Raw genomic sequence first — 19,792 nt, forward strand, 5'->3', positions numbered from 1 at the left:
CAGCCTAAGCTCTCAAAGTGTTCGTCAAACTCTTAGGTTTATATATGTTTGAAGTCCAGTAGTTGAGGTCAGTAACTCACATATGGGATCTGAGGAGGTGTGTTATCACATTTCAGAGGTGGTGAGACATTCCAAGTTCACATCTGGGATCCGATAAGGGGTCACATTCTTGAAGTGGTGAGGGAATACACTCCAAGTTCTTATTATGGCAAAGCGTATAATTCATGTAGCAAACTATGTAAGTGTTTAGAATCATTTCAGAGCTACATAGCAGGGACAATATAATTGAGTAATAAGATTCTTACACCTATTTAAAATTAGTAAGTTTGGAATGTTCAGTAAATACTAGAAATGCAGAGGTAGCTTGTCTATGTAAAATGGATTTCATTTCTTTTTCTTTTTCTTTTTTTTTTTTTTTTTTTTTTTGAGTTGGAATCTTGTTCTGTCCCCAGGGCTGGAGTACAGTGGCACAATCTTGGCCCACCACAACCTCCACCTCTCAGGTTCAAGAGATTCTCCTGCCTCAGCCTCCCTAGTAGATGGAATTACAGTCACCCACCACCACGCCATGCTAACTTTTTTGTATTTTTAGTAGAGACAGGGTTTCACCATGTTGGCCACCCCAGTCTCGAACTCCTGACCTTAGGTGGTCCACCTGCTTCAGCTTCCCATGGTGAGATTACAGGCGTGAGCCAGTGCACCCAGCCAGTGGATTTCATTTCTACTCTCACTTAATTATAGGATTTTCATTTGCACAAGGATGAGAAGTATAAATATTTTTGAAGGTATAATGTAGATTAAGAGACAATCAATATAATCAGTAGAATTAGAAGAGTAAGGGCAAAAATAACTTTGTCCCTTAACTAAAGTAGAGACTTAGTAGATACATTGAATCCTTTACTTCTTTCTGTAGTAATTAGTAAAGAAACTATGTAGTCACTAGACAGAAATACTACAATTCCCATTTAGGAGGATAACCCATAAAATGAAAGAAATCAGGTGGTCAAAAACTTTGTTTTAATTAAAAATGCAGTTAAAACAATATATGTCATAAAATAAGATGACAGATATAAAAGTAAACATGTTAATAAATTTAAACTTTCTATCAATAAGAAAATATTTTTATAGTGGCATATAATATAAACCACAAATCTGTTCTTGTATAGAAGAGTTCTTAAAACTTTGAACTGTGAAAGTTAAAAGTACGGGTTAATTCAGGCTAGAAAGCATTAAGTCAGTCTCTCTCTCTCTGTCTCTCTCTCGGCATTAAATCAGTCTCTCTCTCTCTCTCACACACACGCACACACACACACACACACACACACACACCCCCCTTCATAATGATCGAGGTTCAGTCTATACTGAAGTTTAAGTGTAATTATGAATATCTTTATGCATTAAAAAATCCCTGTTAACTGTAAAGCAAAATAAACACATCTAGTGGTATGAGACTTTAAATCAGATCAGATCTTAGTCCATGACAGATTAAGTGTTCAAAAATTAAATATTAATAAAACTGTAGAAGGCCTAAATAACATAATTAACAAGCTAGAAGACATATACAAACATTTATAAAGATATACCTTCTTTTACATTGTCCATGGAACATCAGAAAATGTAAAGAATCTAGATCATATACCAAATCTCAAATTACAGAAAATAGAAATTAAGATTTTCTGATTACAATACAGCAAGATCAAACATTTATTACAAATGTAGAAAACAGGAAAAATATACCACACGGAAATTTAATAGCTATTTTGGCAACTGTAGGATCAAAATGGAAATCAAACCAGTGTGATGAAATTTCTGTGTATTAAAACCTATTAGACATAGCTAAAAGTGCCCAGAATAAAATTCCTTACTCTAAAGGAATTAACTGAACATACTGGTAAAGAAGACATAAAACAAGTTAATTAAACATCTAAACAAAGAAATTAGAGAAAGAACAAACTAAACCTAAATAAAATGGAAGGAAATTAAATAAACATAAAAATAAGAATATATTATGAAAAAACAATTACTAAATTCATTAGCTTTTAAGAATAAAAGATGAAAATTGTTAATCAAGTAAAACTGGAAGAAATTACTAGATGTTTGGCAGGGCATTCAGAAACTTAAATTTGGACAGGTTAACAACGCCTATTAGATTAAAAATTGGAGCTGTCGAGTAGGCATGACGCAGTAGTATAGAGAGAAGTCTGGTTTGGGAGACAAACACTTAATAATTATCAGTGTACTGTATAGATTGAAAGCCATGAGACTATATGAGATCACCAGAGAAATCCAGGAAGATAAAAAGAAGGTGAAGTACAAGAACTTAGCTTAGCTTTGGGATGGTTTATTTTATTTTTATTTTTATTTTTATTTTATTTTATTTTATTTTATTTTTGAGATGGAGTTTCACTCTTGTTGCCCAGGCTAGAGTACAGTGGCGTGATCTCGGCTCACTGCAACCTCTGCCTCCCTGGTTCAGCTGATTCTCCTGCCTCAGCCTCCCGAGTAGCTGGAATTACAGGCACCACACCCGGCTTATTTTTTTGTTTTTGTTGTTGTTTTTGTTTTTGTTTTTGAGATGGAGTCTTGTTCTGTTGCCAGGCTGGAGTGCAGTGGTGTGATCTCGGCTTACTGCAACCTCCGTCTTCTAAGTTCAGGCAATTCCCCTGCCTCAGCCTCCTGAGTAGGTGGGACTACAGGCGTGTGCACCACCATGCCTGGCTAATTTTTTTTGTATTTTTTTTTTTTTTCTTATTTTTAAGATAGGGTTTCACCATGATGGCCAGGCTGGTCTTGAACTCCTGACCTCAGGTGATCCACCCACCTCGGCCTCCCAAAGTGCTAGGATTACAGGCGTGAGTCAAAGCGCCCGGCCAATTTTTTATATTTTTTAGTAGATACAGGGTTTCGCCATGGCCAGGATGGTCTTGATTTCCTGACCTAATGATGTGCCTGCCTCAGCCTCCAAAAGTGCTGGTATTACAGGCGTGAGCCACGGTACCCGGCCAGTTTTTTTGTATTTTCAGTAGAGATGGGGTTTCATCATGTTGACCAGGCTGGTCTCAGACTCCTGACCTCAGGTGATCTACACACTTTGGCCTCCAAAGTGCTGGAATTACAGGCATGAGCCACCATGCCCAGCCTGGGATGCTTCATTACTAAAATGAAGATGAGGAGGAATGACCAAAGTACACTGTGATGGAGTTAAGGTATGCGAAAAATGAGCTCTGTTGTGGAAGAGGGAGTTACCATATTATGTCAGCTATTGTTGACATTCAAGGAAGGTCAGAATTCGGAGTTTAGTTTTCTGTTTAGCAACCTAGAGGTCATTATTGACCTTCATACAGCATTTTAAGTGATGGAGGCAAAAGCTCGATTCCAGTGAGTTAAAGAGAATGAAAGGAGAAATTCTAGAAATTTTTTTTTGTAAAGTTAGGGTATTAGAAAGCAATAGGATAGTAGCTAAAATAGAAATAGGATTATAAGAGGTGTTTTGTTTTGTTTTGTTTTGTTTTGTTTTGTTTTGTTTGTTTTGTTTTGTTGTACTTGAAAAAGAAGAAAACCATTGAAAAGCTTATGGAAAAGATCCAGTATAGATGAAAAAAATTGATACACGAGAGGGGAGGAAAATTTAGGAAACAATCCTTGAGTAGATAAGCAAGGATGAGACTTACTGTACCAGTATATATGTTGGTTAGATCTAGGAGCACATGTGTTCAGAATGACAAGAAAGACTGCAGAATATATCAAAATATATTGATATAATTGCTGATAAGTGGAGGATGTGGTTAGTGGGAGCCTTTGGAAAGTATCCTCTTGTTCTTTTTATATGTTTCAGTAAACTTAAAAGCAGAATAATCTGGCTAGGCACAGTGGCTCATGCCTGTAAACCCAGCACTTTGGGAGGCTGAGACAGACGGATCACCTGAGGTCAGGAGTTCAAGACCCACTCTGGCTAACATGGTGAAACCCCCTCTCTACTAAAAATACAAATATTAGCCAGGCATAAAGGTGCACGCCTGTAGTCCCAGCTACTCAGGAGGCTGAGGCAGGAGAATTGCTGGAACCCGAGAAGTGGAGGTTGTGGTGAGCCAAGATCACGCCCACTGTATCTTAGCCTGGGCGACAGAGCAAGGCACCATTTCAAGGAAAAAAACAAAAAGCATAAAAAACAGAATAATTTGCTGAAAGTGATTATGAAGATATGGGAAATTTGTGAAGAGTAAAAAAAATTATGTAACTTCTTTATATGTGAATAGGAGAGTGAGCGGCTGAGGGAAGTTTCCTATGAAGTTAGTTAAGTGCCTCCTTAAGGATAGTGATCATGAATTTAAAATGTGACCAGAGAACATGGTTGCATGTTTTTTCTCTAACCACGTTCAACTCTGCCAGTTGAAATGTAGAGTGGGTAGAGAAATTTAACTAGGGTTAGTTTTGCCAGAGAGGTAAAGTACAAAAAAAAAAAAAAAGAAAAGAAAATGAAAATAGCAACAGAGTGCAGAGTTGTGTGAGGGAGTTATATTCCCTGGCCATGTAATTTATGTTGGGAAAGAAGAAAGTAAATGCATAACAGAATGAGGAGCAGTGGGTATAGGAGCCATAGATTTTTAGATCACAGTGGCTTTGAAGGATTGTTGGAGAGACAAGCAATCAACTGGAAAGAATGGAAGTGGTTGTCAGAAAGTGTTATGTCATAAGGTAAAGGAGGGAGTGAAGTTATTGGTAATGAAAAAATTTCTACGGTGTGGTCATGGTTGTGTCAAGTGGAAGTGGGCAGAATAAAAGACCTTTGGAGAAGAGGAAGTTAAGAAAACTGATCAAGATGTTAATCATCTCTACATAGTTATTGAAATAATTAACATTTATGAAAGGAATAATTTTTAAGAAACTGACAACTGAAATTTACAATTTCCACGAACTCATGGGTTGGTAGAAGGAGCATCAAGGACACATATTCGGTGGTATATTGTTACAGGAGATTTTGAGCTGGGAGGTTTCAAGGAGAAGAGAGAAAATGACTGGAAGAAGCTATGTATAGTAAGGACACCAACTTTACTTCCAGGCCTGTTTGAACATGGAATGTGGAAAGACTTTGAGGAAGTGGTATTTTCAGGGGAGAGCTGGGTTTCAGTTAGAATGAGAAAGCAAAGGGAAAATTTAGGGAAGAAATTGCAATTATTAGTGGCATTATCTGGGTAGAGAGAGGTTTAGCTTCTACTTAATAGAAAAATGCATGTATTTTTGACCTAGCACGTCATATTCTAGGTGTATTTAAGAATATTCTTGCAAGCTGGGCTCGGTGGATCGTGCTTGTAATTCCAGCTACTCAGGAGGCTGAGGCAGGCGAATAGCTTGAACCCAGAAGGTGAAGATTGCAGTGAGCTGAGGGCGTGCCATTGCACTCCAGCCTGGGAGACAAGAGTGAAACTTTGTCTCAAAAAAAAAAAAATTCTTGCTTATGTGACAATCAACTCAAATAGAAGGGTTTGGTTGTGTTTTGTTTTGTTTTGTTTGCAGCATTGTTTAACAGTAAAAGACTATAAATGAAATGTTCCTAGTTAAATAATTTGATACATCCAGACAGTATAAATCTGTACAGTCATTGAGGACAAAATGAGGTAGCCTTCTTATGTACTAATACGAAATGATGCTCAAAATACTGTTATATGAGGGGGGGAAAAAGCAAGTGCAAATTAGTGTGTATGATGTCACCTCATGTGTTTAATTTAAAAATACATGTATGCACATTTATGCATAAGAAAACTAGTAAGTTGCACAACTTGAAATTATTGGTTGCCTATAGGGAGGGCAGTTGGGTACTTACTTGGCAAGACTGGGAGGGAGACTTGCTTTTTTTCTGTATACTTTTGGAACCATTGCCTACATTCATTTTTTTTTTTTTAATGAAATATGTTCTAAGAAAACATTCAAGCCAGTGTTGAAGGATCTTTAGTAATAGATGGAGTTTGAATTTTAATAGTAGTAAATGAGCAGAATTACATTAATAGAGGTGTATGTGTGGAAATTGATTCTAATTCAGTCTTCAAAATCGATTAGAAAAAGGGAAAGTCAGGAGTAGTCTTGATAAGGAGGCTGCTTCAGTAGCTCAGGTCAGCATTAAAGCAGGCTCAATACATGCTTCTGTGAATTTCTCAAATACAGTCATGCATTGCTTAATGATGGAAATACATTCTGAAAAATGTGTCATTAGAAATTTTGGTTGTTGTGCAAACATCATAGACTATACTTAGACGCCTGGGTGATATAGTATGGCCGCTTGGCTCCTAGACCTCAAACCTACACAGCATGTTACTGTACTGAATGCTGTAGACAGTTGCAAAATAATGGTATTTGTATATCGAAACATAGGGTATACCAGATAGTAACTGGTATACCTTTATAGGTCACTTAACCATGAATGGAGCTTATAGGACTGGAAGTTACTCAGGGTGAGTCAGTGAGTGAGTGGAAAGTGAATGTGAAGACCTAGAATTTTTTTTTTGACTTTTTGTTTTTTTGTAATAACGCTTAGCTAAAAACACACATTGAACAACTATACAAAATATTTTCTTTCTTCATACATTTTTCTGTTTAAAAAATTATTTTATTTTATTTTTACTTTTTAAACTTTTTTGTTAAAAACTAAGACACAAACACATGTATTAGCCTACACTTAGGCCAACATAGGGTCAGGGTCATCAAAATCAACATCATCCTTTCTACATTTGTCCCACTAGAAGGTCTTCAGGGCCAGTAATACACACAAAGCTGTCATCTCCTACGATAACATCTTCTTCTGAAATACCACCTGAAGGACCTGCCTGTGGCTGCTTTACAGTTTTTTTTTTAAATAAGTAGAAGAAATACACTAAAATGATAAATGTGTAGCATAGTAAATACAGAAACCATTAACAGTTTATTATCAGTTATTACATACTGTACATTAATTGTATGTGCTATACTTTTATGTAGCTGGTAGCACAGTAGGTTTGTTTACACCCTCTTCTCCACAAACCTGGGAATAATATTGCACTGCAAGTCACTAGGTGATAGGAATTCAGCTTCCTTATAATTTATGGGAACATTAAGATGTCCTTATATGGCACATGACTGTAATGTGTTTTGTTTTGTTTTTTAATCTTGGTTTTTCATCAACTAGGTTAGAATCTGGCAGATAACTGGCACTGTGGACATTTGATGGCTGAGAATATTCATGGTTCATTCTTTTCTTCAAATAGGCCCCAATAATCATTGCCTCCTGAATTCCTGTATTAATATTTTGTCTTACCATTTGACATTTGCCTATATTGTCTATAATCTCTTCTACTAATTAGAAACCTGATGAGCCTACCGTATTTTTTTATCCCTTTATGATTAACCTGTTGCACAGGCTGAATTATTATGTGTTATTATCACTATATAGTATAATGTATATTATTATTCTGTGTTATTTTTCTTATTTTGCCTGTGTATATGTTATTTGAAGACCAGCTCATTTATTCTAATTGAAATTGCAAGTTTGCATGATGATTGAGAGCATAGACTTTGGAACCAATTACTTAAATTTGAGTTATCTGGTATATCCTTGGACACATTACTTAACATTAATACACCTCAGTTTCTTTACACAGTGGAGATTTGAAACTTGAACAATTTAGGTAAAGTGGTTAAAACAATGCTTGACACATCTTAAGTGTTATGTATGTTATGGAAGTTTTAAGTAGTAGTGTTGATCTGGAAGAAAGCTGAGTAACATCCATTCTTAATTTACTTTACCTGTGTTTGTATTTTTTAGAGATCTGCTCATCAGTTTTCATTAAAATGGCCAATTTCTAAACTTACATTTTGTTTCTTTGAAGTTATAGTTACCTGCTCTCCAAGCACATTATCACGATAATGAATGAGAGTAAGACCTTTGACAACCACTCTTACTTTATATTTTAATTTGATAAATTGGGCTCTGGCATCCAGGAACACTAATCCACCATGGTTGTTAATACTTATAATTGCAAAAAGATATGACGGACAGTGGAAACACTGACAAAATTCTGTGCTTGGGCTTGTTGACAGCTTTCATTGCTTCCTGCCACATTGTACTGGAGGTATGTGTTAATCAGCTGTCCTGTGCGGTTTCTTGCCATGCTACTTAATCACTTGACTAATGACCTTTTTGACAAAGAATACAGCTAGTTTCCTACAGCTGAATTACGTATTTCAGCTGTTAAAATAAATCACTTTCTTTTAACACTTGAAATATTTCAAAGTGTGAAAGAAAAATGCAATTTATATCCCCAGAAACACTATTTTTCAAAAGTATACTTGTATATTTTGAAATTAAAAACAAATTCTGTGAAATTGAATTTGTCATTGCAGTAAATTTTCATAAATCTCGTTTTAATAATTACTGCTGACAGTGGATGGCAGAAATGAATGTTGTGTAACAGTAGTAAGACTTAAAATTTGTTTTTGAATTTAATTGCATAAGCATCATTTCAAGTAATTTACCTTTTATTTAGTCTCAGACTAAGTAGTTACTGTTTAACTTTGGAAGTATTTTTGCTTGGGTTATCAGATTTCATAATAAAAGTAGTTGAATATCATAGTGTTGTATAAAAGATCATCTGTTTTGTATTAGCTCTATAAAGCTCTCTGCACCTGAAAAGTACAGGTATTGATTTGAGTCAGTTCATGATCTGTTTTTAGAATCTCATAATGTTCATGTTTGAGAATATGTATGATTAAATATGTCAGAGAGAGGGAGCAAATGTTTCAGTATCTGAAGTACTTAAATCCTGAGTTTCAGTAATGTGGAAGTACTTCCATTTAAAAAGGTGGGGGGAGGGCAGGGAACCTGTTTTTCTTTCCCCTGTAATCAAAATTTTTTTCAAAATAATACTATTCTTTATACTTTTAATTAATATTTCTATTAAAATCTATTTTTACACTATAAAAGGACCTTTTTAACCCTGAAATATTTTTAAAAACACACTCTACAGGTTCTTGATACCTTAGTATATTAAAAACAAAATATAACCAATATGTAAGAAAATAATAGCAGTGAAATCAAAATAAAAAGTTAACTTTTTAGTATGAGAATTAGGAGTGAGCTAATGTCACCAAATAATAATGTGTTGAACAAAAAGAGCTGTCTTGAATAACACGGTACCAGCAGAAGAAATAATAGACTTATTTAGGTCATTGTATTAATTCTTTCGAGAGCATTTTTACTTATGCGTCAGTTTTCTCCCTGAAATGAATTTAAGCTTATTATTTTGATAGGTTAGCGTTTAAACGTATTATATATGTTAAAACTAATAGTTTAGTAATGGCATACTTTTACTGGCACAACATTGGAATGGTATTGATTTATTAGCTATGTTTATATGTTGGTGGAAAAAAAGTATTTAGTGATAATGTAACTGGTTCACTTGAAGTCTCATCTATAGCAAAACCTCCTAAGTTAAAAACAGGATTTCAGTTTTGAAAATAACTCTGTCCTTTACCAGATAAAGTAATATTTCTCCTTCAGTGACATGAGACAAAGGGTATAAATTGAGTTGGGATGGATGAATAGTTGCCATTGTTATAGTTATGGTGCATTAAAATCCACATGGCAGCAAATAGTACCTGAGGCAGCAGTTCAATTGAGGTTGTACAAATAAATCTGTCTCATTGCTGTAGTATCATACTTTACTGCAGAGAACATTTGCTGAATTGTGCTCCAGTCAGTGACACTTAACTGAATAAAATTCTTTAAAAAATTGGCTGCACACTATGGCTTATGCCTGAAATCTGTACTCCCAGCACTTTGGGAGGCTGAGGTGACAGGATCGCTAGAGCCCAGGAGTTCAAGACCAGCCTGGGCAGTATAGTGAGACCCCATCTCTGAAAAAAAAAATTTTTTTTAATTTTTTTTTTTTTTTTTTTTTTGAGATGGAGTCTCACTCTGTCACCAAGCTGGAGTGCTGGAGTGCAGTGGCACGATCTCTGCTCACTGCAACCTCCGCCTCCCAGGTTCAAGTGATTCTCCTGCCTCAGCCTCTAGAGTAACTGGGACTACAGGCATGCGCCACCACACACAGCTAATTTTTGTATTTTTAGTAGAGACGGGGTTTCACCATGTTGGCCAGGATGGTTTCGATCCTTGACCTCATGGTCTGCCCACCTCAGCCTCCCAAAGTGCAGGGATTACAGATGTGAGCCACTGTGCCCAGTCAATTTTTTTTAAAAAATTATATAAAATTAAGGAAGAGTTTAAAGCTGTAATGAAAAGTGGGCATCTTGGTGTGTGTCTTTAAGGGTAATATTGTTTGTTGTTGTTGTTGTAGTTTTTAAGACAGGTTCTCACTCTATTACCCAGGCTGGAGTGTAGTGGCACAGTCATGGCTTACTATAGCCTCAAATTCCTGGGCTCAAGCAGTCCTCCTGCTTCAGACTCTCAAGTCTCTGGGGACTGCAAGAACACATCGCCATGCCTGGCTAATTTTTTCTTTTCTTCTCTTTTTTTTTTTTTTTTGGTGGAGCAATGGGGTCTCACTATGTTCCTCAGGCTGGTCTTAAACGTCTGGGCTCAAGGGATTCTCCCACCTCAGCCTCCCAAAATACTGGGATTGCAGGCATGAGCTACCTAGCCCAGCCTGAAATGTTCTTAATGTGTCTTTTTCTTACTCACCATCATTGGTTCAGCAAGCTTCTGAATAATAAATCATTAATCATTAACTGTTCTGTGAATGGAAATCACATGTAATCCATTAAGAAAATGGATGTTTGTATTTTTTGTATGTAGGTGTTTATATTTTTATGCATTAATTGAATACTTAACATATGCAGAGCATTAACGAGGCATTTGAGAGAAGAAACACATGAAGACACATTCATACGTATTAGATTTTAAACCTTTAACCTTTACATTTTGAGGGGTTTTTTTGTTTTTTGTTTTTTGTTTTCTGAGATGGAGTCTTGCTCTGTAGCCCAGGCTGGGGTGCCCTGGTGTGATCTCAGCTCACTGCAACCTCCGCCTCCTGGGTCCCAGCTCCAGTTCTCCTGCCTCGGCCTCCTGAGTAGCTGGGATTACTGGCACATGCCACCACGCCCAGCTAATTTTTGTATTTTTAGTAGAGACAGGATTTCACCATGTTGGCCAGGCTGGTCTTGAACTCCTGACCTCGTGTTCTGTCTACCTTGGCCTCCCAAAGTGCTGGGGTTATAGGCATGAGCCACCGTGCCCAGCCTACACTTTGAGTTTTGCATAAGAGCTTTGATCTGTGATGAAGCATGGTAATTATCAGCACCAACACTGAAACCAGATTACCTTGTGTTTCAATACCATCTCAGCCACTTACAAAGTGACTAACTTTGGGCAGTTTACCTCACCTCTAATCCTCATTTTCCCGTCTGTGTAATGTAGATAATAATAATACATATATCACAGGATTGTTATGAGAGCTAAATGAGTTAATACATGCAAAATGTTTTAGTAGTGAATGATTAATGAATATTAGGTATTATTATGTAATTAATTTTAGATCAATGAGAATTCTTATGGCTAAACCTCTAGAAAAGAGGCTTAAATAATATTGAGGAATAATGTATGTGATGATTCATTTCAACTTTTACTACCATTGGGCTAATTAGATTTCCAGCTGGCTGTATAACAACAACTTTGTTTAGGCTCCAAGTTCAGTTCTATGAGAGCAATGATCTTGTACTTGCTTTCATTTAGCTTACTTTGGAGCCTATATAAAAATGATCAGCAAGAGGGGGTGAATTTTATAAGTAATGCTAAAGGAAGGGAGAAGTTTTATTATTTTTTAACCTCTTTGGTGGTATAAGGAGTATGCATTGGGGTTTTATAATTCAGAGAGATATTTGGGGAGGGAATTAGGTATGGATTTGGGAAAAAGTAATGATAATTTAGTGGTTCAGTTATATGTATTCTCTCTTGTCATCACCCAGTTGCTTCAGTAATTCAACTTATATACTAATATATTTTTTTTGAAGTTGAATATTGTGAAATTTTACCATTTCCACAAAATGGCAGGGAAATAACTAGAATGTATGAAAAATGAGTTGATAATTATCTTTTGGCATACTTCTGGTATATCAAATAATTCATGCCATTAAATCTTTTTCACTAAGCTGTGATATGGTTATTAGAGCTGAATGAAAAGTATGTCAGGTTTGTAGGAACAAAAGTACACCTGTGCACAATTGTGTAGATATACACAAATCTCAGACACTTTTAATTTGATATGTGTTGATGACTTCATCTGGATATGAGGCCTAGTACAACTTGAAGGCATTTAAAGTAGATCTCTTATCCTTGTAGAGAGAATTACTTTAGAACTAGAAAATAGTAAATTCTGAAATGTTGTCTTTATAAATGTCACATGGACAAGTAAATAGTCTTATTGAGCAAGGCGTGTACTTTTTCCCCTTAGTATTGAATTTGACCGGGATTGTGACTATTTTGCGATTGCTGGGGTTACAAAGAAGATTAAAGTTTATGAATATGGCACCGTCATCCAGGATGCAGTGGATATTCATTACCCTGAAAATGAAATGACCTGCAATTCCAAAATCAGGTATTTATATTATTTTCCTCTCATGATACAGTATATATGTAACAATTTGCATATGTAATTATCACGAGATTATTTTACCTTGCTATCACACTTTTTTTTTCTTTTTTTTCCGAGATGGAGTCTCGCTCTCTCGCCCAGGCTGGAGTGTAGTGGTGCAATCTTGGCTCACTGCAACCTCTGCCTCCCGGGTTCAAGTGATTCTCTGCCTCCACTTCCAGAGTAGCTGGGATTACCGGCTCCCACCACTATGCCTGGCTAATTTTTTTGTATTTTTAGTAGAGACGGGGTTTCACTATATTGACCAGGCTGGTCTTGAACTCCTGTCCTCATGATCTATTGGCCTCAGCCTCCCAAAGTGCTGGGATACAGGCGTGAGCTACCGTGCCCTCAGCTCCATGACACTTCTTACTCATTCATGGTGAACACTATTTGTACTGTGTACACAGAGTATATATTATTATTTAGATCATCTTTCTTGCAGATATTGCTTGCTTTTTTCTTATGGGGTTAGCCTTTTTTTTTTTTTTTTTTTTTTTTTTTTTTTTAGTTGCCAAATGAAAGCTCTTCTTTCACTTAATCAAATAAAGATCTTCATTGCAGATGATTGTCGGTATTGAATAAGGATTAATGTAGCTTAATATAAAAACACCAGGAATTTTTCCCCTAGCATGGACATATCTCAACATATTAGACTGGTTTCTAGTTTTAATAATTTTTTATAAGAACATTCTGCTTTTCACTGAAGGAATGGTGTTTATGTTTTATGTTTTAGAGATTATACTTCATAAGCAGTGCTTTTCAGACTTAAAATACTGTTAATGTTTACAGGTTCTGCTTGATCTGCTCCCCAAAAAATCTCAGAAGAATCCTAGAATCTGCTTTTTTGTTTGTTTTCTAAACAAGCTTCCCAAGCTGTTCTCATGAGCATTGGCTTTATGAGGAAATTATCTAATAAAAACTTTGTATGTAACTTTGAACATTTTCAAAATAGCCATCCTTGAACCTTTCTTATCTTTTTAAATGACATACATAGTATGTTTGTTATAATCTTTGTATAATTAATTTGTTTTAGTTTTCTTTTTTCTAGTTCATTTATAAAAATACTATCTTGATAATTGGTGAGCTTGCCCATTCATTAGTGGCACTCATCCGTTGAGAACCTATTGTAGTTTATGTCCTAAGTGAAGAGGATATAACATGAATTAGATACAACTTTATTGAATTCTTAGATATCAGGCATTATATCCTAAGTGCTTTGTCTTTAGCAGACCTATGAGAAACTTACCATTATTGCCCCATTTCATACAAAGAAAGCTGAGCACAGAAAGGTATTTAATAACCTGCATAAGATTATACAGCTGGCATATAGAGGAGCCAGGATTCAGACTGAAGTAGTTTGTTTCTAGAGTCTGTGCCCTTAAACATTTCATGCTGCTTATTTATAAAATGGAGGCCATGGGAGGCCGAGGCGGGTGGATCACGAGGTCAGGAGATCGAGACCATCCTGGTCAACATGGTGAAACCCCGTCTCTACTAAAAATACAAAAAATTAGCTGGGCATGGTGGCGCGTGCCTGTAATCCCAGCTACTCAGGAGGCTGAGGCAGGAGAATTGCCTGAACCCAGGAGGCAGAGGTTGCGGTGAGCCGAGATCGCGCCATTGCACTCTGGCCTGGGTAACAAGAGCGAAACTCCGTCTCAAAAAAATAAAAAATAAAAAATAAAATAAAATAAAATAAAATAAAATAAAATAAAATAAAATGGAGGCCATGATAGTAATACCTATTTAATAGGATTGTACCTTTAAAAAATCCCCGTAATGCACTCAGAATAATACTTGGCCCATAGCAAGTATTTATGATACATAATGAAAATGTGGATTAGAACATTTAAATGTTCAACCTACGTGTTCTGTAATTATACATGTAAAAATCTGCAATACTTCCTGGTACATTGGAATAAATGGTGAAAGCGCTCAAGGCTGAAAGTTGTGGGCCTGGGGCTAAAAGGATCAATACCTAAGCATGTCTAAAATAGATTTGGAGCACATCTACTGCGAAAGTGAACTAAATTAGCCAGAGCCACAGCTAGTAAGTAACAAATCTGGAATTTGAACTCAAGTCTACCTACATTCAATATGTGGCTCTTAACTGTTCTATATAGTTTCTACCAGAAATTCTAATTAAATATATTTAAAAATGCAAATGGACTCTTCCAGTCTCTGAAATTTAGCATGAATGCAACTAGTAGAAAGCAAAAGACCCTTGTGTTCATGTCTAAGAAGTAATTTACATTAACTGCTTTATAAGTAGCTTCTTGCATAATATTCCCTCCTTTACTATATTCATGATGCAGATATGTATCTCAACAGAAGTATATATTTTTATATGTTGTAGACTTTTGGAGCACTTGAGAATAGCCAAAACCATAAATGATAAACGTTTGATTCTTTTAGATGTTTTTAATTGGAATATTACTCATAAGTTATAATTAGTCAAGTCAAGACTGTTTGGATGTAAATACAGAAACCCAATTCACTATAGTTTATTTGGCTTATATGGTTTGTCAAAACTGGATACAGGGTTTTTGTTTTTTTTTAATTTAAAATTTTATACTTTTTCAATGGACAGATGGATATAGGGTCTTAAACAGTCTCATCGGGTCTGTCATTCTGCCAGGGTATACCTTGAGCCCTCTGGACAGTATCACCTTCACTGATCGGTATGCTTTCCTCATGTATCAAAGATGGCCAGTGGTGGCTCCAGACTCACCCATCTTACAGCTAATGATCACAGTAAAAAGTGGTTAGGGTCATTACTTGTTCATTTCAATTTTTAAAATTTCAAAATTATTGCTGTCTTTTCCCAGGTATGTTTTGGACAGAGTAATGATTGTCAACTGATATAGACCATTTTTAAATAGTGCAAATCTTTCTGAACACATTGAAATTGTTTTTATCCCATTGTTATTTATTTTTATGTAAAGTAACTTTTAACTATATTTCTTTCAGCTGTATCAGTTGGAGTAGTTACCATAAGAACCTGTTAGCTAGCAGTGATTATGAAGGCACTGTTATTTTATGGGATGGATTCACTGGACAGAGGTCAAAGGTCTATCAGGTAAATAAGAGTAGTAGTTACATGTTGTATGGATCATATATTTATTTTGTTAAAACTTTTAGAATTTCATGTGCTTTAGAATTACAGATACGAAGTCACTCTTTAGTTTTTTGGTTTTTTTTACTAGTATAACACCTATGCAATACCAAATACTTTTTTTTTTCCCGTCTCCCTTTTTTGGTACCAAATACTTTTCCAAAGCATTTCCCAAGACTTTAGTCTTTATAGAATGTATCAAATATATTTCTAAAAGCAATAATTTTAGTAAATGTATACATATAAAAAGTTTTGAAAGTACTTTGTATCAACATCTTACTTGCTTTTCATTTGTTCTCTAACCTATTTTCTTTTCCTCTCCCCATAACAATAAATTGGTATCAGTTTTTCTTTTTTTTTTTTCTTGCTTTATTCATTTTGATATCTCTATTCTGTCTGAGGCTACTGTGTCTTCTTTCTGTTTCCAGGAGCATGAGAAGAGGTGTTGGAGTGTTGACTTCAATTTGATGGATCCAAAACTCTTGGCTTCAGGTTCTGATGATGCAAAAGGTACTATTTGAATCTCTTTCTCACCACCCCCTTCCCCCTGGCCCTCCTAACCTTAATTCCTTTCATTGGCAGAAATACGAACATTTACTGAAACTCATGGCAGTCTTTTATGATAACTGATTATTATTATCGTTGTTATTATTGTTTTGTTTTATTTTTTGAGATGGAGCCTCACTGTGTCATCCAGGCTAGAGTATAGTGTCACGATCATGGCTCACTGCAACCTCCGCCTCCCGGGTTCAAGCAATTCTCTGCCTCCTGAGTAGCTGGGATTACAGGTGCACACCACCAAGCCTGGCTAATTTTTTATATTTTTGTTAGAGACAGGGTTTCACCACATTAGTCAGGCTGGTCTCAAACTCCTGACCTCAAGTGATGTGCCCACCTCAGCCTCTCAAAATGCTGGGATTACAGGTGTGAGCCACCTACCCGCCTCCTCCCCAGATGGAGTTTTGCTCCGTCACCCAGGCTGGAATGCAGTGGCGCCAGTCTCAGCTCACTGCAACCTCCACCTCCCAGGTTCAGACGATTCTCCTGCTTCAGCCTTTCAAGTAGCTGAGATTACAGGTGTGTGCCACCATACCTGGCTCTTTTTTTTTTTTTTTAATTTTTAGTAGAGGCAGGGTTTCATCATGTTGGCCAGGCTGGTATCAAACTCCTGATCTCCAGTGATCCACCTGCCTCAGCCTCCCAAAGTGCTGGAATTATAGGTGTGAGCCACCGTGCCCGGCCTACTGATTATTTTTTTAAAAAATCCAAGCAGGGGCTGGGTGCAGTGGCTCACACTTGTAATCCCAGCACTTTGGGAGGTTGAGGTTGGTGGATCACTTGAGGCTAGAAGTTTGAGAACAGCCTGGCCAACATGGTGAAACCCCTTTCTATTAAAAATACAAAAATTAGCCAGGTACGGTGGTGCACACCTGTGATCCTAGCTATTAGGGTGGCTGAAACATGACACTTGTTTGAAACCAGGAGGTGGAGGCTGTAGTGAGTACAGATTGCAACACTGCACTCCAGCCTGGACTACAGAGTGAGACTCTGTCTCAAAAAGAAAAAAAAAATCCAAGCAGAGAAATTGATTTCTCTTTTTGAGTGAAAGAAAAATGAATATACTACATCCTCAATCTAATGGATGTTTTTAGATTCATTCCACTTGGAGCCATTTAGAATTTTTACTGCCTTATAACCAAGTCCTTTAGATACACCACCAAATGAGCTACTTTTTTCCTTAAAATATTTAGAAATCTCTATATGCTGCATTGTATTTATTAAATTTCTATTGTATACTAGAATCTCTTAATGAAGTTCATCGTATATCAAGGCATAATTCTACATCACTTTCCAATTTAATTGACCTTTCTTTGCTCTTTCTTGTATATCCATCTTTACTATTCACTCTTCTGTTTTTCCTTAGTGTGCTGTTTTGGTCTGGTTTTTCTCACCATTACATGTATAAAACTATGTTAACAGATTTATTTTATTTTAGAGTTACTACTCTTAATTTATTTGTGTTTTTTTTCTTTTCTGCATGTAACCTTCAGACTATTGATAGGCAAGGATAGCTCTAGTATTGGAGGCTTTATTTCGCATCATGTTATACCTTTCCCTTTGGCCTTTTTAATACATAAAATAAATGAAATAATAGACCATGCTGTATTCTGTAAAAAAGGAAACAAACATGACTGGACTGCCCCTAAAAAGTTTTGGGTCATAGAGTAGCAAGTTGTTTATCCATACTGGATATAGAATGGAATACCTTTTTTTGTTTTAAGAAATTGTCAGCTGGGCATGGTGACTCACACTTGTAATCCCAGCAATTTTGGAGGCTGAGGCAGAAGGATGATTTGAGGTCAGAAGTTTGAGATCAGCCTGCACAAGACCCTGTCTCTACAAATAATTTAAAAAATTGGCCGGGCGCGGTGGCTCATGCCTGTAATCCCAGCACTTTGGGAGGCCGAGGCGGGTGGATCACGAGGTCAAGAGATCGAGACCATCCTGGTCGACATGGTGAAACCCCGTCTCTACTAAAAATACAAAAAATTAGCTGGGCATGGTGGCGCGTGCCTGTAATCCCAGCTACTCAGGAGGCTGAGGCAGGAGAATTGCCTGAATCCAGGAGGCAGAGGTTGCGGTGAGCCGAGATGGCGCCGTTGCACTCCAGCCTGGGTAACAAGAGCGAAACTCCGTCTCAAAAAAAAAATTACCTGGGCGTGGTGTTGTACGCGTGTAATCCCAGCTGCCGGAGAGACTGGGGCAGGATCTCTTGAGCCCCAGAATTCAAGGTTACAGTGTGTGATGATTGTGCCACATTGTACTCCACCATGGATGACAGAGCAAGACCCCATCTCAAAAAAGAAAGAGAGAGGGAGGGAGGGGGTGGAGCAGAGAGGGAGAGAGAGGGAGGAAGGGAGGTGAGAAAAGGAAGAGAGAGGAAAAGAGAGAAGAAAGAGCAACAAAGAAAAATTGTTCTTAAATTTCTAAATTAGAGCAACATGTTACAATGAATATATTTATTTTAATTTTTTATAGTGTTCTTTGATGTACAATTTTTTTTTTATTTTGAAGAAGTCCAGTTTGTCAGTTTATTTTTTCTTGTGTTGTCTGTGCCTTTGGTGTCATATCCAAGAAATCATTGCCAAATCCAGTGTCATGAAGGTTTTCCCCTAAGGTTTCTTCTAAGAGTTTTTAATTTTTTAATGTTTGTTTTTTAAGAGTTTTTATAGTTTTAGGTCCTATATTTATGTCTTTGATCCATTTTGAGTTACTTTTTGTAATATGTTAAGGATCCATCTTTATTCTTTTACCTATGGATATTTAGTTTTTCTAATATCACTTGTTGAAAAGACTGTTTTTCCCCTGTTGGATGGCCTGGCATCCTTGTCAAAAATTATTTGACCATATATCCAAGAGTTTATCTTTAGTCTTTCTCTGCCCTTCTTTTGGTTTATATGTCAGTACCACACTGTAAGCCTGTTTTGAAATCAGGAATTTTAAGTCCTCCATCTTTGTTCTTTTTCAAGATTGTTTCAGGTATTTGGGATTTCTTGAGATTCTATATGAATTTTAAGGTATATTGTTTTTTCTATTCCTTGTAAAACATTGTTTGAGGTTTTGATCAGGATTGCATTGAGGCTTATTGATGTTACTGATCTTTTCAAATGACTGACTTTCGTTTCATTTTTTCTCATATGGTTTCCTGTTTTCATTCATCGTTTTATGCTCTAGTTTTTTTTTTTTTTCTGCTTACTTAAATTTAACGTGCTCTTATTCTTCTAGTTTTCTAAAGTAGAAGCTTACATTATTGATTTTAGTTCTTCTAATATATGCATTCAGTACTATGAATTTCCCTTTATGTAGTGCTTTGATTCATCTCACACATCTTGATAAATTGTATTTTTATTTTCACTTAGCTCACAATGTTTAAATTTCCCAAGATTCCTTTTTTGATCTATGCATTACTTAGTATTTTGGGATTTTTTCAGCTGTTTTTCTATTACTGATTTTTAGTTTAAGTCCACTGTGATCTAACAGATACAGTGTATGATCT

At 36.2% G+C, this 19,792-nt stretch overlaps 1 protein-coding gene across 5 annotated transcripts in view; it reads left to right on the top strand.

The window, feature by feature from the left end:
- Nucleotides 1-19,792, top strand: part of COP1 (COP1 E3 ubiquitin ligase) — a 172,480-nt gene that overhangs the window by 69,151 nt on the left and 83,537 nt on the right. For all 5 annotated transcript variants that reach the window (XM_017529941.2, XM_017529939.1, XM_017529940.2 and 2 more), the window contains 3 exons: nt 12,438-12,581; nt 15,591-15,699; nt 16,164-16,245. In XM_017529941.2, the coding sequence (XP_017385430.1) occupies nt 12,438-12,581; nt 15,591-15,699; nt 16,164-16,245 (335 nt within the window). The remainder of the gene's footprint in view (nt 1-12,437; nt 12,582-15,590; nt 15,700-16,163; nt 16,246-19,792) is intronic.

This window comes from Cebus imitator, unplaced genomic scaffold, assembly GCF_001604975.1.
Source record: "Cebus imitator isolate Cc_AM_T3 unplaced genomic scaffold, Cebus_imitator-1.0 Scaffold62, whole genome shotgun sequence".
In the NCBI taxonomy this organism is placed as follows: domain Eukaryota; kingdom Metazoa; phylum Chordata; class Mammalia; order Primates; family Cebidae; genus Cebus; species Cebus imitator.